Consider the following 27806-nt stretch of genomic DNA (forward strand, 5'->3'; position numbering starts at 1 on the left):
CATTTTCACTTATTTTTCACTTATTTTCACTTATCCTTTCAGTGTTCTGGTACACAGACCGGGTGAAAATGAAAAATATAAGTAAATAAAAACACGCCCACCAATTCAGACCATAACATGCTCCAGAACAAGCTTACCATTTGAGCCCGTAAATAATGCAATGGAGCGCACGTACTGTTTCAGCTTGTAAGGAACGCGGCCACCAATTCAGACCTTAAGGAAGGCGCCCACTGATTCAGCCTGTAAGGAACACACAGGAACACCCCTACTGATTCAGCCCACTGTTCTTCTGCCTAAGCAGCCAGTAAGAGGGCTGGATTTGGGCAAGCTGTTGGTGCTGCGATCAGGTGTGGCACACCTGCGTTGCCATGGTTTCAGATAAGATGACAAAGTGGCTGGTAGAAAAGTGATCCAGTTTATCATGCTGTATGTTTTTTGAGATTGTGCGTGTATCACCATTTTGAGAAAGTGTGTGTGTGTGGGGGGGATGGGGGGTGGCTGTACTAACTTATTTTGATTGCAGTGAGTGTAATCTCTGTAATATTCATCACAAATCCAAAGATGAGGTCAACTCCAAGTGTCCGGAACTGAACAAGTGCTAAAGATTACATAAATGTAAAGATTAGATCAGCATTCCTGCTCAAGTCTCTTGGTGTCGCCACTAACACAGGGACCCAATGCATTTGGTTGCTCCGAGCACCTCAGGGTGTCACCTGGGCTCCTTCACCTGATCTAGGGCGCGTGGCAGCAATCAAGCTCACAATGGAAGACATAACAGGGCCTCATGGGGGTCTTTTCTGCTCTGAGAAGCTCATTTGACAGCCGGTTTTACACTGTAGACCAAGTGCTTGCTCAGATTATCTTTCCGTTTGCCCCAGGCGTTCACGACACAGGGAGGGTGTTAACCTTGACATCTGGTGCAGGTTCAGTCATGTTCAGTCTGGCGTCAGAAGGGTGTGTGTGTTTTCAGCATGGACACACCTGTGTTTTTGTGCTCCAAAGTGGATCATCCATCTGCTGAATTTCACTTGTCACGCGTTGTGCCCAGCAGGCGCTTACTTCGACTGGGCACGTGCGGGGGGTCTCACGTCTGCTTGAAGACGCTCATCCATATTTAAAAGGGAACACAGGTGATCTATCAGGGGCCTTCTGTACACACCTGCCCACACCTGTGAATGGATCATGCTGTCTGCAGCCAACGCTGACCATACTGGGATTTATCATCACAGGTGGTGTAGGTGTAGGATTACAGCTAGAAATAGATTTAGGGTTATGCTTAGAGTTAGAGCTATGTTTAAAGTTTTACTGAATATATTACAAACAAGCAGCATGAGTGTCCAGGTTTATCAATGCCGATAAGCAGTGTACTCCCCTGGGCTCCACAGGCAGAGAAACATTACCTTATGACGGATGTGTAAACGGCACAGTAAGTGTTCCAATTAGGACATGCGAGAACAGACACCACATATAAGCCAAGCTGTGCAGACATTGCTAATTCATGAAACACACAAACAAGAGCAACTCCTTGGATATTCCTGAGAGAAACACACCATCAGGTTGGCACAGACACCATCAGCCACCCAAAATCCCAAAAGGAGGAAAACCCAGATCTGCTTTCAACAAGTAATTAATGTACAACTACATTAACACACCTTCACAAGCCATTTCTCCCTGAAATCGTCTGTAAAGGATCCACTGGTTCACTTAATCAGCAGCAAATGACAGTTGACAATTTGGACTTTTTCCCCTCAATATTAAAATTGAAAAGAAAGCAGTCATAACCCGTGGATCCACAGGGAGATCCCTGCACATTATGGACTCAGGAACTACATTAATAACTCAACAACAGAAATACATCTCACTTATAAATCAATAAAGGCAAATGTGTGAATTTCCCTCTGATAAGCTCAACTGAAGTTACTTCAGCACGTTTACCACTGAACTGAAGGCTCAGCCTGGCTCCTAACCCTAGTGCTAAAAGTCCCATTGAATCCAATTATTTTTATGTCAAATGTCACAGTCAAATTTATTTATATAGCACTTTTTACAACACGTTACAAAGCAGTTTTACATGGGTCCAGATGCAATGGATATTGTATTATTATTTTTTTGGTAAGATCAAACTATGATTTTTTTAATGACAAGTTCATTATCTTGAAAGCCCATATTCATGAGCCCGGGTGACTCCAACCTCTTCCCATCAGAAATCAGAAACTTGCAGAAATCATATACCTATCACCCGCATGCAGTACACTACTGAGTGCTGAATTCTGCCATGGTAAGAAACTAATGGTAATGACCATGTCTTCATGTCATATTTTGTCAGTTTAGATACACGCCACACATGGGCCCAAAAATACAACGTTCTTTGTAATACAAAGTAAAATATTTCAAAATAGTCAATAACATTGACTATCTGCACAAACACAGAAAAGAGATGTTCTTATACAACAGCACTGAACCAGCAAAGCAGTTCTAACAAACAAATAACCATATAATAACCCAATAATTGAATAACTCATGCTTGGTTGAAATATGCCAACAAAGTCATCTCAAGAAAGGTAGCACATTTATTCCATGCAGAAAGAGAATCATAAGAAGAGCAGGTGTTTATTGAAAAGGCCACAGCACACGTGTCTTCCACCGCAGGAGCAGCGATGACTCATAACACACTCGACATTCTTGTCCATAACACAACAGGACATGTGACAGCACCTTCACATTTGAGGTGGCATACATAAATACAAATACAGTATAAAACACCAGTGCTGTATACAGAGACAAAGTTGTATCCAGTGTCCTGTTGATTACTACAGAAATGTATCAGCATAGTAAAACATCTCGCACACAAACCCCAGGACTAGTCATCACTCCAGTATGCCATGTTCTACTATGTCACTGTAATAAATGTATGTAATGTTTAAAAGGCTGTTCTACATCTAAGAGATGGGTGGAGGCAGAACCCCCCCTCCTCAACTACACCTCCTTAACAACTAAATAATTGTTTTATCAGCACTGCCAAAAGTGACTATTTTCAAATTAACAGTACTGACTGTAAAAAAACAAGGGGGGAAGATGTCAATCTTGTTCTTAACAGATAATGTAGTTAAAGTAATAAACAAATAAAACTAACATTCGGAATAAAATATCAAGATAGATATAAAAAAGAACAGAAATGATGCATTAGTGATTATATACAGCCTAATAAATATAATTAAATTAAATACAGATAATAACAGTGTTAAATGATAGAGACAGACAAAGAGAGAAAGGATGTAAGCATGAGTTTACGTTTACAGTACAAGGATGCGAACATTACCTAGAACATTTCCTAGAACTGAGGGTGATTCAGTGAGCTTTTCAAAAAACAAGTGATGACGTAAAACAAATGATGTTCTATTTGGAAGACTAAAGTAAAATATTTCATATTTCAGAAGATGCATCAAACACTCAGCACACATTTAACATGTAATTAAAATCATAACATCAAAACACTTTTTTCTGAGCTTTTGGTAGCACATTTCTTCAAAATACTTTTTAATATCTTGTCAAACTGACATTGATACAAACTCAAACCCATTCTCATTAAGTGCAACACTGCTTTCCATGAATGTGAACATGATGTGAATATGTGAACATGACCATGTGGATGTGTGAACAGTTTTCCTCGTGAAGCTCATGTAATGAGAACATCTGTGATGAGGGCCAGCGTATGTACACCAACTGTGTGCTTTTTCTTGAACTCTAAACCTCTACTGAGGACATCTAGGTGGCTACATCATCCATATATATTTTTTTCTCTCCCTTTCTCCCCCCTCTCTCTATCCCTCTCTCTCTATCCCCCTCTCCAAATGCCTTGTTGATGCCAGAAGTCAGAGGAAAATGGCCAGACTAGTTCGAGCTGATATAACGGCAATAGTAACTCAAATAACCAGTCATTACAACCGAGGCATGCACAAGAGCATCTCTGAATGCACAACATGTCGAACCTTGGGGTGCATAGTCTACAGCAGCAGAAGACCACACCGGGTGCCACTCCTGTCAGCTAAGAAACTGAGGCTACCAATTTGCACAGGCTCACCAAAATTGGAAAACTATTACCTGGTCTTTTGAGTCTTGATTGCTGCTGCAACATTCAGATGGTAGGGTCAGAATTTGGCATCAACAACATGAAAGTATGGATCCATACACTTTGGGCCCATTAGTACCTATTGAGCATCGTGTCAACGCCACAACCTACCTGAGTATTGGTGCTGGCCATGTCCACCCCTTTATGACCACAGTGTACCCATCTTCTGATGTCTACTTCCAGCAGGATAATGTGCCATATCATGAAGAGTGAATCGTCTCAGACTGGGTTGTTGAACAGGACAATGAGTTCACTGTACTCGAATAGCCTACACAGTCACCAGATCTCAATCCAATAGAGCATCTCTGGGATGTGATGGAACAGGAGATTCACATCATGGATGTGCAGCCAACAAATCTGCAGCAACTGTGTGATGCTATCATGTCAATATGGACCAGACACTCTGAGGAATGTTTCCAGTACCTTCTTGAATCTATGCCACAAAGGTTAAGGCAGTTCTGAAGGCAAAAGTGTGTCCAACCCAGTACTAGCATGGTGTACCTAATAAAGTGATCGGTTAGTGCAGTGGTTCTCAAACTTTTTCTATCATTCCCCACCTTAGAAGAAGGGGAAATTCCATGCCCCACCTGTCCCATATCACCCTAACAAAATGGTAATAAAATACAAATGGGGGGGGGGCTTGGTGGCGAACATAATTTGTTGACCGGGGGGGCCGGTACAAATTTATTAAAGGGCCGAATCTAGCCCTGGTTCACACTATTCCGCAGACATTTTAAACATCCGGGGCTTATGTAAAACGACAGGCTTAAAAAGGTTCATTTCTTCCAATTGCTTGCGCCTCACCTGCAATAAATAATGGTGGTCAGTTTGCTTTCATCACCAAATACATAAAGGGTGAAAACTGCAAAAAAAAAAAAACTTTGCTGTCTCAGACTTATCCATTTATTTATTCATTATTTTTGTTTTTAACTAGGGATCCCCACTGAGATTTTTTCTTGGTTGTTCCACCATCTCTGTTGCAGTTCATTACTATGTGCATGTGCTCAAGTAACAGGAGTTTTGTAACTGGCAAATCCTTTAGGAAAAGAACTGATTCAAAAACTACAGACAAAACTACTGAAATACATTCACTGATTTATATTTGAATTAACTGTGGAAGTTGGAACTCAGTAGCGCTATATGGTGAGTGATAACCCAGCCAGCATGTCTGTAACAGTTCATAACGCACAATCCACACTTACAGTTGGACAGGAAGCAGAATCCACAAGGATAAATATCTGTAAAAAAGAAAAGAAAAAAAAAGAAAAATGCTAAAAAAATGCTAAACCAACATTTAGCTTGTGACAAAACAAGGACTAGAAAATTTTACTAAAATATATGCAAAATGCATAAAAAATCACTGCAGAACAAAGAGATGGAGGTTAAAGGTTAGGGCATCTCACTGTATAGAGAACAGGTTCAACTACTAATGAGAGTTCTGCAGTAGCTGGTGTGGTCTCTGTAGCACAGAGAATGACTGATGAGATCTCTACCTCAATGTATATCCCAGTTTAAACAGAGGTTGACTTCAGTTGCATGGTTACATTTTTCCATTCTTAGGTTGGCCTACCCACAGACAGCTGGCTTGGGTTAGGCCTAGCGAACACCAACTTGGGTTAGAGCTACCTGACCCTGGTTTGCTTAGGAGTTCACAGTAATACTGCCATAAACAGCACTCTTCCTGAAAGTAGTGAGGTTCTCATCACAGGGGAGTTACCATAAAAGAAGGACACTTTATACAGTGGGAACCTCTGCTCTGACAGCATACTGGCATAATTTTGGTTCAACAGATGGCTTTGTTCACAGGAAGGTCGTGGACAGAACGCTACATGCACAATCATGCTGGACTTTTCAGGCTGCAACAACAATCAAATGCTGGGGCTCTCTTATAAACACCTTACACGTTAAACTGTTAGCGGAAGGCAACTGTTGGCAGTTTAGATGGGTGTCTATATCCATCTCCACACAGCTTTCTGTAGTTCACGGTCACACTACTGCTACGTGGAGCACAAGACCGTCCCAACAGTTGAGCTCCTAGCATGTGTTCTGGAGATGGACAATCAAGCCCCCAGCCCAGACTCCTGCTAAGGGTTGGGGTTCGGGTCACATCCCAGCCCAGACTCCTGCTGAGGGTTGGGGTTAGGGTCACGTCCCAGCCCAGATCCTGCTGAGGGTTGGGGGTTAGGGTTTGGGTCATGCCCCAGCTCAGACTCCTGCTAAGGGTTGGGGTTGGGGTTGGGGTCATGCCCCAGCTCAGACTCCTGCTGAGGGTTGGGGCTGAGGTTGGGGTTGGGGTCACATCCCAGCCCAGACTCCTGCTGAGCCAACGCAGTGCTTGATGTGTGTTTCAAGATTCATTTGGCAAAAATCAACAGAAGTTGATTTGACTCAAATGTAATACAACATCAAACTCTGATAATAACTATCTCTAGTAGCAGTGCACTATAAAATAACCTGTAAACAATGTTTTCACAACATAAAAGTACTGTTCATCAATGTTGTTGCTTATAGTTCACTCATCGTGTACTATGTACTGTAATGAATTTTAATCTTATAAACAGGCTAATGAAATGTCCCCTATGAACCCTAACCCAAACCCTATCCAACTTTTATATAAGTTTTAAACATTTTACCAAATTTGACCTCACTCAAGTTGGCTGAGAATAATTAAGAATGAGTGTAAAACTGAACACATCACTGCAGACGTGTCGTATTATTTTCAAACCAGGTCATTATAGGTTTACCTAGAATTAAATACTCAGTAGTGTGACTGTACATCAGTCCAGTGTATATAGCAGTTAGCTAGTATTCTTTCCTGACCTAGATTCCAAACCACATTACAGTACCGGCTCAAATCATCATCACTAGAAATTAGTGACAGTAGTGATAATGACATTCACTAACTCATCATACACTAACATCACAGGTAACATTCAATTACCAAGGAAATTGACATTGCTATGGCAGAAAGTTTGGAATTCCAGTGCTAAGCACAGTGTCTATACTCCAGCTCAAGGTAAGGCTAGTCACCGAGACACATGATGGCCAACAGACTGGCAGTGAATGGTACAAGACCTCTGATCCAAGACTTGCAGTGCTGAGCATGAATATGATGATGAATCCAGAGTCTTGTGCAGATAAGCTCCTCCTGCAGGGCTTCCTAAACTGTATCCTGCATATTGATATGTTTAGAACACACAGCAGTGTGAAGTCCAGTAAGGACTCTGTGAGTTCTGGGTGTGATTACAACATTGGCCCTTTTGCTCAAAAACGTTTGTTTTTCTACAGCTTACTGCAAATAAATTTTAAATGGTGAGAGCAGAAGGTGGTTACACATATCAGTGTACAAACATCAGTCTATAGCAGATTTAACACACTTTCATGCAACCTGTATTAGGGAGCCTTCATTTAGATGTACACGGTAATTGGCATCTGTGTGGTCAAACTGTAACCACTTTTTAAAGGTCTAACAACCTCAAGCTGTCAAACTAAAAAATGGTCATAGTGGTATGAAGTTCATCTCCACTTCTTGTAAACCATCCTGAAACTGGTTGTACCAGTATGAAGTCCATCTCAACTTCTTAGAGATCAGTGTGATTGTGGTTATACTGGTAGGACATTCATCTCTAGTTCTTGGCGATCTTTGTGACTGCGATCAATCCGGTATGAAGTTCATCTCTACTTCTTGGAGATCTTTGTGACTGTGGTCATACCAGTATGAAGTTTATCTCTACTTCTTGGAGATCTTGCCGGCCTTCCTCTTGGGTTCATATGGTGTCCTTAAGATGCTGGGTGTTTCTTCCATCACTCTTACAAGCAGGTTGTCGATGTAGTCCTCCAGCTCACGGATGTGCGCATCCTTCTTTCGCACCACCTCCTTCTGCTTCATTAACTCCTGCACAACTTCCTCGAATGACAGACTGAAGTATCCCTGGAGCTGCTCCTGGGCCTACAAAGAACACAGTAACTACAGATCAACTGTATGCTGTCTACAGTGCAAAAACTGTAGATCCATTGTGTGAATTACCACTGTAAGAAGAGCCTGAACAGGTTACACAACCACCAGAACAAAGAACTTATTGAACAGCTTTAAACTATGAACTTTAATTGTACAACAAAATAATTTACATTTGTACGTACAGTACATTTAACAATTTAAATAACAAAAAACAATTAAATCATTAAAATAACCAATTACATAATATACTAATGATTATAATTTCCTGGCAAATGAGTCCATGAAGTTGGTGCAGGCTACACAACATACATTTTCTGTACATACATTTCTATTGAGTACACAACAGTGCTGCTACCTACATTACCACGGATGTTTGCACTAAAGCAGTTACTACAAGGAAAACAATTCGCACTTTCCCAAAGCAATGATGGTGGATGACCAGGGTTGTCCGGCAACTGCCGAAAGCCAGAGACAGAACATTTAAGTCTGGCGTACAGTACAGCTTAGTCCAACCTCCAAAAACAGACAGCCAATACATACATACAGGTGCTGACCCACTGACCCTGACTACAGAACAGGTGAGACAAACACTATGCAAAGTGTTTCCACTATGTGGAAAGCTGCTGGTCTGGATGGAGTCTAAGGATGAAGGTCTGACTAGCTGTCTTCACCTGCATATTTAACCTCTCAATAGTCCTGTCATGATAACAAAATTTTCAGAATGATATATTGTCCCAGAAATTATTGCGATAAATGATAATATTGTCATTTTAAAGTGCCATTATAGATTTTTTTTCTTGCTTCTGGGCTCCCCAAAGGAGCTTTAAGACAATGCGCCACAATAATAATATAGTATAATACAATTACACCAGTTTGCAGTAATGTAATGTACTGTAAAGCTCATATATGGGGTCATATTTGAACTTGACCACATATCTGTAGTGGCAGAGTAAAATGAGATATCTTTAATCTCCTTCAGAATGCCATATTTCACTTCATTATATAAGGTTGGAATGACAGTTTGGGAGATATAGGTTTTCTTTGGCAGTTCATACTGCTTGTCAAATCTTTGCAGCATGTTTATAAATGTTTTCTTTTCGGCATTTAACGGCAGCATCTCTTTGGTTATATAGCGAGTTACACTATCTGTGAGTGTGCGCCATTTTGTGCTATTGCGTTTGTATTTACACTGCAGAGCAAAGGCATCCGTAATAGCCACCTGACGGGAAGACCCCTTTCCAGCTGAAGTTTTTGTTTTCAGCTCGGAAAATTGGGCTGGATGGTTGTGCTTTAAATGTGACCTCAGGTTAGTTGTATTGCCGGCTTTCGTTGACCCAGTTTTGAAACAACATACCGGCTCATTCACGTTGTTGGGTTGTCTGCACTCATTTGGCTTAAAGCCAAAATACTCCCACACCGGAGCTGTGGAATGTGGCTTTGAAAGTCCATCTGGACTGGATGACTCTAAATGTCGTCCAGTCCAGAAATCTAACATAGTTGCAGTTTATTCTCATGGAAACAAATTTGCGTGGAAACCCAATGGCCAATTATCGACATCAGCAAAAATTATCGCGGTTAAAAAAATTATCATGCAATAAGTCGAGAATATAATTATCACGACAGGCCTACCTCTCGATGTCCCAGTCCATCACTACCACATGTCTCAAGACTCCATCTGTTATCCCCATCACCAGCATGGCTCAATAACTGCTCACTTATATTGTGATGAAGTGCTTCGACTGGTATTGGTTTACATCAAGAAAACACACCCCCTCACTCCATCCATGTCAATTTGCCTATCGCTCAAAAAAGTCTGCAAAATGCCACTGCCGTCCTGTACGCTACCTTGACCCTTCGGGAACGCAACAATACAAATGTTGTTAAATGGAATGTCATTCAATGAAAAAATTGTGTTGTTCAATGATCACTGTTCTGTCTTTAACACCATCATCCCCTCTTACAGTTACAGTCCACCCTGACCCTCAGGGCAGATACACTTCAACATTCTGTCCTGGGTCCCCTGACCCCCAGGACAGATACCCTTCAACATTCTGTCCTGGGTCCCCTCATTTACTCCCATTACTGCCAGGGAACACACCAGTCTAACTCAAAACCCAAGTTTGTGGATGAAGGCAGAATGCTAGGCAGAATCAGCAACGATGATGAGATGGACTACAGAGATAGAATTCTCATGGTATGGTGCAACACCCACACCCTAACTCTAACCCTAAACCCTGGATCCTCCAACAACATCCTCCTGAATGTAGTGGAATAAGGAACTGTTGAGGACATCAGGTGATGACAAGCAGGCACTCACCCACCTATATCAATACCTTCTGAGCACTGGGGTGCCCCAGGGGTGTGTACTCAGGCCCCTCCTGTACTCACTGTACACACACGACTATGTTGCCAAACACATGTCTAACACCATCTACACGTTTGCTGATGATACGACAGTCCAAGGCCTCATCACAGATGGAGATGAGACAGACTACAGAGACGAGGTCAGAGCTCTGTCTCAGTGGAGTTCTAATAACCACCTGTGTATCAATGTCAGCAAAACGATGGAAATGATAGTAGACTACAGGAAGCTGCAGAGGGGGGAACAATCTCCTCTTCACATCAATAAAGACATAGTGGAGGGAGTCAACAGTGTGACGTTTCTCGGTGTACACCGTACTGAGGACCTTACCTGGTCCCTTCACATCAATAAAACAGTGAAATAAGCACGTCAGTGTCTCTTCTTCCTGTAGAGACTCAAGAAGTTTGGTTTACCTCCACATATCTTCACCAACTTCTACAGATGCAAGATAGAGAGCATCTTCACAGGGTGCATCACTGTCTGGTACAGCAGCTGCTTCACCTGTAACCGCAAGGCTCTGAAGAGGGTGGTGAAGACAGCAGTGTCCATAATAGGCAGCAAACACCCAGCACTAGAGGACATACACAAGTCTCATTGCTTGAGGAAGGTCCACAAAATCCAGAAAGACAGCAGTCATCTGGCACATGGGCTGTTCACCTTACTGCCATCAGGCAGGAGGTACAGAAGCATCCAGGCCAGAACGACCTGGCTAATGAACAGTTTCTACCTGCAGGCTATCAGGCTTCTGAATAAGATGGGCGATAAATGACTATATATACTCCCTCTGCACACTCGCCATTACATCTGGTATATCCAAGCCTTCTGCATCACTAAGTCACTTTTTATCACTTGATCAATTCTCGCCACCATCATCTCTTTTCAGGTGCTATTTGATTTGATGTTACTATACAAAATATTAAACATTACCTCTGCAAATGCGTATTGTGTATATACTGCTTCCTGTGTGTAATTGTCTAGTCCAGTCTAGTCTATCTATATATGCAGTGTGAACTTCTGGTTAGAGCACGCTGTGCGCACTTGTGCTGCCGCTTCTAATTGGATTATTTAGTTATTAATTCTTTTGGCGTATTCTATATTTTTATTTGCTCTTGCCTGTTACTGATTCATTTTGTTTTGCCAAAGCAATATCCAATATCCTGGATTACAAACGTTTCACTCGGAGTGAACTCGTGTTGGAGAGCTGTTGTGTTGTTTGCGCTTTACCTCTACTTGTTACGAGCTTTCTCTCCTCTGAACCACACCTATAGCTGCTTCATTCTGGGTGAGCTTACACTCATTCCTTTATGATTTATGCTGCCAGCTTTTCAATCTGTATGGTTGTGCTGAGCTTCCTTGCTGTTCTTGTTGCTGGTTGGTGTTTGGTTAGCGGACCGGCTATGGTAGCATTGTGAGGTTACTGAGCGCTTCATCCTAACGAACATATTGAGTGCTTCGTCCTAAAGCTCTCACTGAAAGGTCTGGTAACTAATATTCTAATAATTACCCATCAGCTAAGATTTAAAACTTGAGTTATGGCGCTTACATAGACAACAGTGCAATTCAGAAACCTCTGTATTCCATCCCGTCTGGACAGTGCTACATATAAATTATGTCAGTCACTTGGCATCACTTGTCCTCTCCTCTACACTGTTGTCCTGTCCCGATGAGATTTTGTCTGTTTACAATCATACATTGTCTGAAATATTGGACCAAACTGCTCCCATGAAGACTAGGCAGGTTCCTGCTGGCCGCTCTTGCCCATGATTTACCCCAGAACTCCATATTATGGAAACCATTGGTCGACGCCTGGAACGGCGTTACAAAAAACACTGGTCCCTCTGTTGACCAATTAGCATACACAAACCACATGCAGATCTACAGCTCTGCTTTAAAGACTGATCACTCCACCTATATTTCTTCAGCTATTAATACTTCTGGTAATAGGCACAAAGCTCTTTTCTACCATTAATAAACTCAATAAACCTTCATCATCTGATCATGTTAGCAGCACAGAACAGTGTGAAGAATTTTTAAAAAACTAAATTCATGAAATATACCAGCAGTTTCCATCTTCCCTTCTGCTTATAGTTAAGGGTGATAGCTACTTAAACCCAGAACACAAAGCTTTATCTACCTTTTCCCTCACTGAACCAGATGATATTGGTAAACTCATGACTAAATCAAATGCTTCTACACGTCTCCTTGACCCTGCCCCAACTTTGCTTCTCAAAAAGTGTCCTCTAGCTTTAACTACCCCCATATCACACTTCATTAATAGATCTCTACTTACTGGTCATGTCCCAGGGCCCCTTAAGACATCTATCATTATTCCCAAACTTAAAAATCCCGGTCTGGATACAGACAAAATTGACAGCTACTGACCAATCTCAAACCTCCCATTTCTTGCTAAACTGTTAGAAAGGGTAGTGGCCGCACAGGTACAGACATACATGACCAATAATGCGCTCTTTGAGCCTTTTCAGTCTAGATTCCGGACATTTCACAGTACTGAGACTGCCTTGTTACGGATACTGAACGATCTTCTCTTAGCTGTAGATGCCGGTGAACTTAGTATTCTCCTCCTGCTCGACTTGAGCTCAGCATTTGACACAGTTAACCATAGCATTTCCCCATCTCTCATCCCTAGGCACAACTGGCACTTCCCTATCATGGTTCAATTCGTATCTCTCACAATAGATCACACATCCTGGGAGAAGGCTCAGTTTCCTCTGGTTCCCCTGGACCTGCGCTCATTGGCTGGGGGGGGGGGGGGGGGGGGGGGGGGGGGGTCACTGTCCGGGGCATGCAGGGGTCACTGGGAAGTGCAGTCCTGGGACTCCACTGCTCCTGGAGGGGCCATGGGCAGGTGGGATTCCTGGGTCTTTCTCTGCCTGCCTCTGGGGGAATGTTGTCGCAGCTTTCTACCCTTGCTGGTAAGTACATTCAGTACATTTATCCTATGTTGCACTTTTAGGTTGCACATAAACACACAGACATACATCACAGTCATTTCCACAAAAAGAAAAAAAAAGGCAAAATAAAAACAAAAACTATTATTTCAAAATTCCTTTTGAGGGCTTTAGTTAAAAGTTCACATTTACATCTGTGTAACATTGGTCGCTTGCGCCCTGTGCTGTCAGACAAAAATGCTGAAATCCTGGTCCATGCCTTCATCTAGTCTCATTTAGATTATTGAAATCCATACAGTCTCTCCAATATGTTCAGAATTCAGCTGCTCGAATTCTTACACACACTAAAAAATCAGCTCATATCACACCTATTCTTCATCAGCTTCACTGGCTACCCATCCCTCTGTGTATACAGTTTAAAATCCTGCTCCTAACATAAATCCCTTAATGGTCTGGCTCCGGACTATTTAGCACAACTTCTATACCCCTATAACCCAAACCAAACACTTAGGTCCTCTGACAATGGTCTTCTGGAGGTTCTGAAATACAAATGTGTCATTGCTGGTGGGCGCTCATTCTGTGTAATGGCCCCAAAACTTTGGAATGCCCTCCCGCAAATCACCGTTTCTCTCTGTATTTTCTCCCTTTCACCTAGTCATATTGTGTTTTTTTCCTTCATAGGATTTTTGTAAAGTGTCCTTGGGTACTAGATGCGCACTATATAAGTTTAACTTATTATTATTGTGTACATTTTGTATATCTGTCCATATGTAATTTTTTTTCTTTAGTTTTGTGCATTTTTAAATACATATTTAAGCTTTTAGTGTAATTCATTATTTTCTTTTTATTGTAGAGTTGTACACTCATGTCTCTCACCACAAGAATTTCAATGCACATATGTCCTAGCATGTAGTGCAAATGACAAATAAACTTGAAACTATTGGAAGCTGTACTGGGAGCTGTACTGGGAGCTGTACTGGGAGCTGTATTGTATAGTAGAGTGTGTTTAACCCTGATGAGATCCGGGCGTGGTCTACCTTCTTGGGGTCCAGCTGGGCGTGGGGGACCCATTGCATTTTTTGTTAAAATAATCAGCAGATTTAGCCCAATTGCAAGTAAAATAAACAATACATATGTTAAATTAGTTTGCTCTCATTTATTTATTAGTTACTTTTTTATTAAAATGTAACACAATAAGGAAATGAATCATAAATCATGCTGGCTGACAGGCTGGTCCTATGGCTAGCTGCTGACGGGCTGGTGCTAACGGAGCTGGCTGCTGCTCATCCTCCTTTTCATTATCACTATCAGACTCTGATATTTCAGAAATGTGATCCTGAATTTCTTCTTCTGAATCACCATCAAAATCCTCTGTCTCTTCCAATAGCAGCTGTAAGGCAGTCTGAACTGAGAATCGCTTTGCCATCTTTTATAGCATTTTTAGCATTTTTAGCATTTATAGCATCATGTCCCCATGATTGGATGAAACACACACTCACACACACATACACACACACACACACACACACACACACACACACACACACACACACAGGTCCAGAGAGGAGGGATTGATAATGAGGGCTGAGAGAAAAGATGCTTCTTTCAGATCTCACCCCTTTGTCTCTATAGAGATTCTTCGTCTGCTGTCTGACAATATGCAATCAACCCCTGATGTGACAACCATCAAAAGTGTTGATGGTTGCTCACCTTTGCATGCCAAACTCCTCTGTCCTTTGTTTGTATATCCTTTAAAGTCATACAGACGACTATCAACTACCCAACCCAATGTTGATTGCCCACTTTGACTAGCCCAGGGCCCAGTGGACCCTGGACCCTGTATGTAATACAAATGTGAAGGGGGGGGGTACGGGGGGGTGGTCATTGAAAATATTTTCTGATTTATGTTGCTCACAGAAAATGAGCCAAGGACCAATGAATCTCAGTTTGAAAAAAAAAAAATTGTAGAATTTTTTTAAGCTGATTTTTTAAAAATGGGTCCCACAGACCCTTGGACCATATAAGGGTTAATCAGAAAGTCCTACAGAGGATTGTTAAGGCAGTCCAGTATATCACAGGTATATCACGGGTATCTCACCCGTGATGAACAGTGTTTGTGCAAAGGTCTTTCCCCTCAAAGCTGTTAAACATCTAAACCTGGCAACTCACCACTAACTGTCCTGACTACAAACTACTGACAGTATATGAACCCCCTGAATCTGCAACACTAGACTTTTCTTTGGAGTAATCTCTAACTTGCTGCACTCTTGATATGTGCACAGTGGTTGTTCTGTCATATATGCAACACCTCCATATAAATCATAACCTCTGTGGTGTACAGTTTCAATATAATTGTATATGAACCAGTCCATTTGAAAGCAATATCGGTGCAACCTACAACTTTGAACTTGAAACCAAAAAACTGTGGATGCAAAATACTGTGGACCTAAAGACCTAAAATTCTAGCATCATCTTCTTGCACAAATTTCCTTCATCTATCGTACTCCTAACAAAATCACTTAAATAAACTTAAATAGATGGCGTGGGTCTGTCATTGGCCCTGTCCAGAAGGTTAGATGAGTCTTCCTTTGTCCATTTCAGAAATACAAAAAAAGAAAGAAAGCGCTGATCTACATGGATATGTTCACTACATTATGTCCACCCTCCACTAGCCAAGAAACACCTCTTAAGGCAAACATCTGACTACAAAATTCATTGTCAAGTAATGAAGGCATTTCCTAGGGTGCACACAGGGTGGGTGTGGAGTGAGTAGAGTAGGGTTTCTGCTGCAGAGGCCCCAACATTGATGAGAACACAAGGAATGACCATGACCCAGCAGCCTGTGGACGAGCAGATTCGGGAACAGTGGTGAGATAAGACTAGTGCTTGGCGTTCTCTAGTTGTCTCATTACAGAAGCTAATGAGCCTTTGCGCTGAAATCTCAAACTTGAGTCCTTTGAAATGTCTCAGACGTCTTCCTCCCCCTCACGCCTTAATTAGGCCCGCAGTGCCGGGCTGCTGACGTGCTGCTAACAGGCTTCAGTGCTGTGTGAGCAAAGCCATTTTCAGCACAGTGTTAACCATTTAAACATTTCAGTCTCTCTTCTTGCAAGGTAAACGCTACTCCACATCAGACATAATGACAAGAACCATTATTACAATTACTACACAGCTAGAAGTGGCACTTCACCCTGGTTTAACGCTGGCCGTGGTTTGACCTGTCAGACCGGCAACAAATTGCACAATACTATAATCGCAATTCCAATTATTAAGTGCGTAGTACAAGCCTGCTCACGCGCTTAAAAAAAGGAACATGTTAATAACATCACACCATTTCAAATTACAAGCAGATCAAAGACGATGACCAGCTATTTCATCTGTTAATTAGCTAAATGGTTCTGGAAGCAGAGCGTGGCTGGTAACACCATGGCAGAGATCAGATCCATCTCCTACTGTGTCAAACTGCTACGCAGTAAATGATTCATTAAAAGTTTTGGCAAGTTTGAACTTTTCAATCTAAATATATAAGGAGAAAAAAACACCATTCAACAGCTTTTTAAACTTATACTTAATACTGATTACATGTAAACTACAGTTCCACTACTCTAAAACATAGTTAACACTAACCTTGAAACCCAAGTCTAACCCCCAAACTTAACCATTACATTTTATAGTTTGAAACTAGGAATAGTCTGATGTAGTATTTTCCTTATTTAGCCACAACTGATGGGGCAGAGAGCATGTATAATACAGATTAGGTTCATTTGAAGCATAATCGAACATATGTGGTATAATGTAACATATGCAGTGCACATGTAGTGAACATCTAATGTATGTTTTGGGTGTATAGCAACTTATGTAGTGTACATGTAGTGTATATGTTTTAGTGGTATAATGTAACGCATGTAGTGTACATACACAGTTCTACACGAGAGTGCTACAACAGAAACAAAAGTTCCAAAACACAGAAACAGGCTGAGTTTCTGTGTGATGTGATGTTTCTGTTCATTTCTTGTGAACAGACTGTAGTGTCAGTCAGAGTGTTCCACCTAGTGTCGTAGTGCCCTCTGAGGTAGTGGTTATAGGTACAGTGTCGTAGTGCCCTCTGAGGTAGTGGTTATAGGTACAGTGTCGTAGTGCCCTCTAAGGTATTGGATATAGTTATAGGTACAGTGTCGTAGTGCCCTCTAAGGTATTGGATATAGTTATAGGTACAGTGTCGTAGTGCCCTCTGAGGTAGTGGATATAGTTATAGGTACAGTGTCGTAGTACCCTCTGAGGTAGTGGATATAGTTATAGGTACAGTGTCGTAGTGCCCTCTGAGGTAGTGGATATAGTTATAGGTACAGTGTCTTAGTGCCCTCTGAGGTAGTGGATATAGTTATAGGTACAGTGTCGTAGTACCCTCTGAGGTAGTGGATATAGTTATAGGTACAGTGTCGTAGTGCCCTCTGAGGTAGTGGATATAGTTATAGGTACAGTGTCATAGTACCCTCTGAGGTAGTGGATATAGTTATAGGTGCAGTGTCGTAGTGCCCTCTGAGGTAGTGGTTATAGGTACAGTGTCGTAGTACCCTCTAAGGTATTGGATATAGTTATAGGTACAGTGTCGTAGTGCCCTTTGAGGGACAAAATCATGTTTCTGTCATGATTTTGTCCCTGTCTTGACACTGCCGAAAGGCCTCCTGGGGTTTGTTTTGGCTCTAGTGATCGGATCGTATAGAGTGATTGCTGAACGCTGTCTCGTTCATGGACGGTAGGGGTTCAAACGCCATCCAGGTAAATGCACCACACAACACAATTAGAATCCTTTGGGAAAACTCCTAATACTACATCTTCCTACCTCTGTAAAATGAGACTGTCAGTCTGCATAAGACTGTCAGCAAAATGTAATATACAAAATGTAAATGATAAGCACATCTGGGTAATGTCACTAAATATGCATGAGCCATCACACTGACGTGTTTTCGCAATAATATGCTACCACATGTCCTCACCACTCACCACTGTAGGTCATGGGGAAGGTCAAATGTTCCCACAGAGCTGATGTGAATAAAACAGGTCTTCTAGCTCCTGTGTGTCATTTGAATGACATAGTATGACCAGTCACACATCAATAATCACAGCTTAGCATAGCATTATGCTAAGATTAAGGTTAAGGTTTTGAACTTGAGGTGGAACTCGATTGATTGGTGGAATTTGATTGATTTATGGAATTTGATGGTGTTTTATAACACATTTTCTCCATATGGCTGCATTCACTAAACATAACATACTGTACATGTAGGTACATGTAACACATATGTATTGTACATGGAGTGTACATTTATTATATTTGTAGTGTTAATTACAATTATCTTTATTGGACATATAGTGTATATGTAGTATATGTGTAGCATATATGTAGTGTGTATGTAGCACACATCAGTCACATGAGAACTTACAGTCTCTCTAGTTGTCTGCTTGCCCTGTGTCTTCTCAGGGGATCCCGTCTTCTTCTTCTTGAGGCTCAAGTCTTCATTGCTGCTGGGCTTTTGTATACCATCACTTCAAAACAGGAAACAGAAAACAACCAATCAGCTTAGTCTGCTGTTACATTCATGATCTAATGAGGACCACAAACATAAGCACATATGTAATTCTGCCATACACAACATGTACATACCATCATACATACTCATACAATCACAGACACACACGTACATACAATCATACATGCACGTAAGTAAAAATGAAAATGTACACATAAAACACTAGCATATAAAATCAGTATGAGAATAACCTCAATAATCTGTCTTTACTGAACCATGGCAGCGTAGTCACAGCCCTCTAACAGGAAAATGAGGCCAACTGTTACGGTCACCTCCCACTCTGACAGAAAGCTGGGGTCTATTTTCCATTTCCCAGTAATCACTGTGTTACTGTGGTTATATACCACAACAAGGCCAACACAGCATATTTCAAACAGCACAAAAATCCCACATGTGGTTTCTGGCGGACTCTCTTATAAACAATCTATTAACAATTTATTTAGCACAAAATATTTTTTTTAAATGCATGTATTTTCACAAGCCATAATAATTGAAGACTACATGTTTAGCAGAATATCTACAGAAAATAAGGTCAATCAGGAAAATTCAAACTAATCAAACTAATTTGAGCTATTTAGCTTATGTGGTTCCCCTAGGGTGTGGGGCCCCCTAGGGTGTGGGGCCCCTAGGGTGTGGGGCCCCTAGGGTGTGGGGCCCCCTAGGGTGTGGGGCCCCCTAGGGTGTGGGGCCCTGGGTGGCTGGTGGTCTGAGGGTGTGTAGAGAGCAGCACCCTAAGCAAACAGCTGGGTAACTCATGCAGCTTCTTTTCCAGTACAGTCTCATGGACATTTGGACAGATCCTGTGAAGTCAGCTTTCTGACAGTGATAACATCTCCCTAATGACACACATCACTGAGGGCCCCTCCATCACCTCATATGAAGATGAGGGACATGACCTGAGTTTCAAGCAGATCAGGGGGAGCTCCAAGTTGAAAGGGTTTTGAACGCTTAGTGTGGTGTCCAACATGTGTAATATATATTTACATACATATATAGTAAATATATACAGGCCTCTCCCAGAAGATAAGAAGATGAACAAGATGCATCATTGTGGAAAAATATATATTTCTCAGCTTTTATTTACATTTGAACAAAAGGTGGCATGTCCAAAATGACTCCTACCCTTCACAATAATTAATAGAAAAGCCTTTATTGACTATTACAGCAATCAAGCTCTTCCTATAGTTGCTGACCAGTCTCCACTGGTATTTTTGCCCCTTCACCTTTAGTGATGCGCTCCAACTCTTTCAGGTTGAGCTCCAACGCCCTTCAGCTCCCTCCACTAATTCTCCATTGGCTGCCAATCAGGACTCTGGCTGGGCCACTGCATACCGTTCATGTTTTGGTCCTAACTATTTCTCCACCACTTCTGCTGTGTGTTTTGGGTTATTGTCAAGCTGTAATGTCATTGGTGCCCAAGGCCATGTTTCTCTGCTACCTGATGATGAGGTTGAGAATCTTAATGTATTGTTTTTTTCTCATGGTGCTGTTTACCGGTTCTCTGGTCCACTGGATTAGGTTGCCTGGTCCACTGGCTGAAGAACACTCTCAGATCTTTAGGTTAGGGTTAGCATCAGGGTTAACCCAGCAGTGTGCAGTGACTTTCTGTCTTGAGACGTTGCCCCCAGCAGAGCCAGATTCACAAGGATGGCCTTGGTGGTAATCCCTGGGTTAATCCCTGGGTTCTCACCTCTGTCACTATCCTCCAGGCTAGAACAGGTGTCACCTTTGACTTACGACCATGTCCTCTGAGATTTTCCACAGTGCAAAATTTATTTATTTTTACTTTTTATAATACTTTGCACTGTAGCCACTGGAACCTGAAGACATTTCATTATGGCCATACAGCCCCGCCCAGACGTGAGCAGCCACAGTGCAGGGAAGGTGCGTGTCCTTGATGAACTCCTCATCTTCACCATGACTGTTCACAAACCAACCAGAGATGTGCTGTTCTTCCTCTGTTGAGTTGAGTGAAACAGCTGTCCCTATTGAATCAGCGAGGATGCTTTAGTACAGCTTGCACTATTTGGAATGGTATAGAACTTTGGATTTTCCCAGACTGTGACACTACATTGGGTTTACAATGGGTTTGAATCATTTTAGACATGCCACTAACCGTAATCCTAACCCTAGGCATGGAATTAATTATTATTATTTTTTTTTACACCTGGGCATTTTTCCTACCTGGGCATGTAGTGTGGTAGGAAGGGGTTGGTGTCACCGCCTGAGTCAGGGTCAAAAGGGTTGGGGTTGGGTGAGCGGAGGTCGCCGGAGCTGCCCGCCCGCCCGCCGCCGCCCATCCTACGTCCTTCCTTCTTCCCCGTCACGCGCTCCAGCAGGCTGATCTTCTCCCTCTTGTCCTTGCGCTCTGCCCGCTCCCATGTCAACCCCTGCTCGCCCTCGAAGGGGTTGCGGTTGCGTGGCAGCGTGGCGTATTTCTGTGGCATGTGCTCGCCCACATCGGGGAAGGGGTCTTCGGCACTGCTGCCACCCTGCTGGCCAACGACCTCACTGTGCGAGCGCCCATGGGAAGCTGGAGCACCTGGGCAAATGAAAGCTCACGATCAATCTGAAACTAACGACTTCACACAGCGAGTCCCCTATTCAACCTAAGTGACCGTGGGATGAAACAGTTCATCAGAGAATTCACCACTTCACCACAGCACTGATTTATGTCTATGGTAAACGATTAAAATTTTGGTTCACACACAAAATAATTTCTGGAAAGTAAAATCTTGGTGTAAAAATCAAGATCATTTGGCAAACAAAACATTCTTCTGTTTGGTGTGTGTATGTATAAGTAGATTTATGTTAAATAAAGATAGTGTAGAGTTGCTTAACACTGTTTTAGAAAAGAAGACTTTAAAAAGTGAGACAGACTTGCCCTCATTCAATATCAAAGCCACTATGCAGTCCATGACAGTGAGTACCTCATCATGCAGACTCACCGCTCTCCTCTATGGAGCCAGAGGAGTCCACCTTGGGCCTGAAGTGGCCTCCAGTCAGGTCGGACATGGAGTGAGCAGCAGAGAGCTTCTGAGCCCCAGCCAGGAGAGAGCGAGTGGGTCCAGGCCGGGGCGGTCCGGGCCGGGAATGTTCAGCGGTACTGTGCTGTGGGTCGGTGTCACACTGCGCTGAACGTGGCAGGATGGCGGAGGAAGTGTCCGAGAAGCTGCCCTCGTGTTTACGGCCCTTCACCCTGTCCTTCAGCTTGGAGAAAGGTGAGCGAGGCTTCTCCTTCATGGACAGGTCGAACATGCTGGCCGTCAGGTTGTTCCGCACGAACTGCACGCTCACTTGGATCTTTCCTCGATCTTTCCTTTTCTTACCGGCACGGGAGTCAAGGGTATACCAGCTGCCACAGGCCAGCCGTGCAAGCAGGAAGCAAAAGGATTAGCATGACTAAACATACATACGGTAGACATGTTTGTGCTGTTTAAGGACACAACAACACACAATTCATAAGGGAACATCACTAGTTAAAAAGAAACATACAAATATTTTTATCTGGATTGTTTCCATACAGCTAGTGTTGAAAAGACACAGTGTATGGTTATGACATCATAACGGAACACTGTGCTGGGGCCATTAGTGTAACAGAACACAGTGCTGGGGCCTTTAGTGTAACAGAACACAGTGCTGGGGCCATGAGTGTAACAGAACAGAGTGCTGGGGCCATGAGTGTAACAGAACAGAGTGCTGGGGCCATGAGTGTAACAGAACAGTGTGCTGGGGCCATTAGTGTAACAGAACAGGTTGGTGGGAGTGAGCGCTTTACTAAAAATGAAACAAAGAGCTTCATGCAACTCTGATGTAGCAAATTGGAAAGTCAGTCACCTCTGTGATGGAAGAACACTAGTCTAAGATCCAGCACATATTCATAATCAATTACAAAGCACAAAGGACAAAACCCAAAGTGTTTTTTTTCTGGCCAACTGCAGCTCAAATTCATTCCCCCACAAGTCCACATTGTGCTCCTGACTGACGCCTCAGCTTCTTCCAAAGCGAGGGCAGGATTGCGAACTCTACTGTCCTGGTTAGTGTGCGGCTTTGAGACACAACCCCCCTGCTTACTTAAACTCCATCACCTTCTCTTCTGCTGGTAAGATTACTGAAGCCATAACTCTTGTGAACGGGAGGTGACATTTACACAAACCTGCCCTTTGTTCACTTGGTGCTTATAGTGGGATTTGAAGATTATCATGAATATTTCTGTGTAACAACACAGAGGGACCTGGACAGGCTCTTTCCAATTCAGATTGACAGTGAATCACAGAAAACAGAGGACCTGTGAGAACTCATCTCATTTCAGGCTCGGTCAAACCTTACACTTCTAAACCATCAGATACTCCAGGAGATGTGACTGCAGCTCAGGTACTAAATTTATTCCCACTGTATAAGGGCTGATACAATGGTGCATCATTTATTTTACTTGTTTCTTAGTTAAACTGAGAACCTTACTTTGTACTATACTGTTTTATGTACTTTTCCATTGACATACTTTTTTTTCCTCAGGTGTCAGGTAGGCTAGTCCATACAGAACAGCCTTTAAAGCAAATTCTTCTCAGTCTGCCTGAACTAACCTACAGCAGAACTACAACAGAACCCGAAATCATCAGTTGCATTTAAATGAAATAAACAGGGTTGGATTCCCTCATTTACTCTTTGAAATATACTCAAGACTGAGACCCCCAGCAAGAGTGAGCTCTGGCCGTGGCAGAGATGAAGCCATGTCCCTGTGGCCGAGATGAAGCCATATCCCTGTGGCCGAGATGAAGCCATATCCCTGTGGCCGAGATGAAGCCATATCCCTGTGGCCTGCATGGGCGTTGCTGGGCTGCAAACACCCTCTCAGTTAACAGACACAGGGGCACAAAAATTAGGCTGCACAAAATTAGGGGCACAAAAATATGAAAACCTGCTTCTGATAGCATGTCTCAGAAAACCCAAAAGAGCTCAAGGCCCACAGAGCTCTGAACACACAGTGTCCAGGTCATCCGACCCAGACAAATGGCCGGTAAGATCAGAGTGGTTAGGTATAAGGCCCAAACCGGCACACAGGGGCCATGTGTTCATCCCTGAAGATCCAAGAGGTTGACCACCAAATACAGTGAACATTCCTCCAGTCATGGCTTCCCTTCTACAATATACTAGAACCTACAATTTAAAGAATTAAGACTGTTAATTTAATCCTACACAATAGATCGAAGCAATTTTTGTTTAGCTTGTTTTATAACAGGGGTGCACAACATACGGTGCCTCCGTTACGGCCCGCCGGCTGATAAATAATTTGGCCCGCCTTCTGGCTTTGTGCCTGAATTTGAATGCCGAACCAACAGTGTTGTTTTTTGGGCTACTTTTTACTTGGGCTACCGCGGGAGTAAGTAAACATTAAGAATCAAGCACGACATAATACATAATTTGTCTCCATTTTACACTACTCAAAAATGGCCCGGCTCCTCCTTCAAGTTGTGCATCCCTGTTTTATAACAACCTTGCAGAGTATGTCAAATAACTAGAAATTTTAGAAACCTTAGTTGGTGTTTAAAAATGTGTCACTGGCATTATAAGCACACTGTTGGTAACTACTCATAGATCAGTCTAAGTAAAACTTTTTTTGTCAAAAAAGCTTAACGTGAAAAGGCAGGAGGGGATGGCTACAGGGACGTAGTGCTAAGCACACACATGCCATCATACACAGGCCATCACATCTCGCTGTAGCACCTCCCTTCCTCTTCCATTTAAACAGGAAGAAGTCAGAAGTGCAGCTGTCTTCGTGCCTGAATGAGCGTGTTTCTAATCGATACTGCAGGCTACGTCACATGGGCCCACTGGGAACACCACACCTGTTAACTCACTGTCTGGACTAACCAGACAGACGATGTCATATTTCTGATTGTCCTCACCAGACTTGTTCAGGGCGTATGGGCTTCACCACACACCTTTTCATTGGGTGTTCCATACAATGCTGACTGTCTAAGACCTTGGATGACATGTTTAAGGCATGGCCTTTTTTTTCTTTAATTATTGTTATTTTCAATGATGCTAATTTTGAAACATCAGTTGAGTGTGTTCTGCCACCTTTGTTTCACAAACCTGCTAATCACACACTGGAACGGCCTGATAGCTTTGCTGCTTTGCATGGTTAACATCTTAGATGACATTTAGATTCTACAGGCTGAAATTTTTATTCTGATACTGGCATGTGTATTCAGGTTAAACACCTCCAGAAAGTCCATGTTCCTATCAATGACCTTAAAAAGAGAGCTGTGGTGTAAGAACCACCCTGCTCAACTGGTGGGTGGATGTGGACACTGAATGCTGCAAATAGAATATTCACCAGACAGAGTTCATCTACTGCCTGTGCATTGCTCAACAAAATGTGACCCATTATGAATACAGAGGGTAAAACACAGTGATTCAGGCACATGATTACAGGTATATAATCTTGATGTGCAAAAGGCCAAGATGTCTACCAACGGGTAGATTATGATCAGCTGGGTAATGGTCATTAAATAAAACTTGGAGAAGGCTCTTTATAGGAATGGTAAAATTGCATAGGGTGTAAGCTTCAATGATTGGACACTTTTATATACACTATGATCGACCAGTGATCGGCTACACGGGCTGTGAGCTCCAGTGATCGGCTACACGGGCTGTGAGCTCCAGTGATCGGCTACACGGGCTGGGAGCTCCAGTGATCGGCGACACGGGCTGGGAGCTCCAGTGATCGGCGACACGGGCTGGGAGCTCCAGTGATCGGCGACACGGGCTGGGAGCTCCAGTGATCGGCGACACGGGCTGGGAGCTCCAGTGATCGGCGACACGGGCTGGGAGCTCCAGTGATCGGCGACACGGGCTGGGAGCTCCAGTGATCGGCGACACGGGCTGGGAGCTCCAGTGATCGGCGACACGGGCTGGGAGCTCCAGTGATCGGCGACACGGGCTGGGAGCTCCAGTGATCGGCGACACGGGCTGGGAGCTCCAGTGATCGGCGACACGGGCTGGGAGCTCCAGTGATCGGCGACACGGGCTGGGAGCTCCAGTGATCGGCTACAGGGGCTGGGAGCTCCAGTGATCGGCTACAGGGGCTGGGAGCTCCAGTGATCGGCTACAGGGGCTGGGAGCTCCAGTGATCGGCTACAGGGGCTGGGAGCTCCAGTGATCGGCGACACGGGCTGGGAGCTCCAGTGATCGGCGACACGGGCTGGGAGCTCCAGTGATCGGCGACACGGGCTGGGAGCTCCAGTGATCGGCGACACGGGCTGGGAGCTCCAGTGATCGGCGACACGGGCTGGGAGCTCCAGTGATCGGCGACACGGGCTGGGAGCTCCAGTGATCGGCGACACGGGCTGGGAGCTCCAGTGATCGGCTACAGGGGCTGGGAGCTCCAGTGATCGGCTACAGGGGCTGGGAGCTCCAGTGATCGGCGACACGGGCTGGGAGCTCCAGTGATCGGCGACACGGGCTGGGAGCTCCAGTGATCGGCGACACGGGCTGGGAGCTCCAGTGATCGGCGACACGGGCTGGGAGCTCCAGTGATCGGCGACACGGGCTGGGAGCTCCAGTGAACGGCTACACGGGCTGGGAGCTCCAGTGAACGGAGTGGTCAGCACAGGTCGTTCGGAACTGCTCAAATGACAGTTATTAATAGGTACGCTTCTCATTTGTCATGTTTACATAAGGACATTACAAATAGCAGCAGCCAATGTATTCCAGCATTCCACAGAACATCACAAGACATAAAGTTCTCTTACTTGATTTTTCGCCGCTCCTTGTTGTCAAATATCTCATTGAGGTTGATGTTCTTTTGGCCAAGAAATTTATCCATTCCAACCAGAGATCTGTGCATCACTACAAGACATAATACATAAATATCTGGGTTTCCCTCCATTAGCAAGCCTGGCAGTTCAAATGAGGCTTCCTCTCTCCACACTGGACTCAGGGTCTTTTCTGCCACAGAGGTGGAGTACTTCTCCTTGCCCAGCTGGATGATGGTGTAGGCGTCATTAGTGCCGTGCTTGCCCTTTGGCTGCAGGCTTGTTGCTTGAAGAACTGTTACTTGAACGTGGGTGGGGAACCACTTCTGCGACTGTTCAGCTAAGGACATTGTTATGCTTTATGGACAACGGCGTTTGTAGCTATGTATGCCAAATAGTTTTGATAGGATCACTTAAGGATTTGGTTTAGGAGGCTTGTGCAAAAGAAGTTCCATTGCCGGAGTGACCAACTTAAAAGACGTTAGAAATTTAAATAATCTAGATAAATGTAGATAACTGTAGATAAATCTCTTCAGCACATCAGCACATCCGACACACCCACAGCACATCAGTCAGTTAACCTAAAAAACAACATGACAGAAAACTCAGTCACTGCTTTAACGGCTCGTATCTTACATTAACTTATGGAAAACAGTGCAAATAAATACAATTAACCGAATAATTGTAGCTGGCTATCAAACAACTAAAAAAAGAAGTTGACTATCAAGTGTAGCTCACAAAAAAACATCATGACATACTTATGATATACGACGTTTTATTCTGCTGGAGCACTGCTGACTTCCACAGGCGCGTATCTCGAGTTTTACAGATATATTTTTGTTACATTTACTCCCTGTCAAAGCATGAAGACTGCGGTTCATTTACCTTAAAGTCAACATTTCCGGGCCAAGGTGGCGAAAGGTCCGGGTAGTGAATATCCTACTACATTCACTGCATGGTCGATTCTCTTTTGTTCATTCTTTTTGATGGAAACGAAGATATTAGCTAATTTATCTTACAATTCAGACTAAACAAAAGTGTGATGATCCAGCTCAGTCCTTCTACACTTCCTACTTCCTCACTTCCGTTGACGTAGT

At 43.3% G+C, this 27806-nt stretch overlaps 1 protein-coding gene across 1 annotated transcript; it reads right to left on the reverse strand.

Moving 5' to 3' along the window:
* Nucleotides 1–2552: 2552 nt before the first annotated feature.
* rab11fip2 (RAB11 family interacting protein 2 (class I)) lies at nt 2553–27777 on the reverse strand. Its single transcript, XM_076974268.1, has 6 exons — nt 27595–27777; nt 26707–27290; nt 21898–22304; nt 21134–21491; nt 18803–18905; nt 2553–8078 (listed from the first exon to the last, which is right to left on the reverse strand). The coding sequence occupies exons 2-6, from the start codon at nt 27057–27059 to the stop codon at nt 7860–7862; spliced, it is 1440 nt and encodes a 479-aa protein (XP_076830383.1). The 5' UTR covers nt 27060–27290; nt 27595–27777; the 3' UTR covers nt 2553–7859.
* Between the last annotated feature and the right edge of the window lie 29 nt (nt 27778–27806).

Source organism: Brachyhypopomus gauderio, chromosome 15, assembly GCF_052324685.1.
Source record: "Brachyhypopomus gauderio isolate BG-103 chromosome 15, BGAUD_0.2, whole genome shotgun sequence".
NCBI lineage: Eukaryota > Metazoa > Chordata > Actinopteri > Gymnotiformes > Hypopomidae > Brachyhypopomus > Brachyhypopomus gauderio.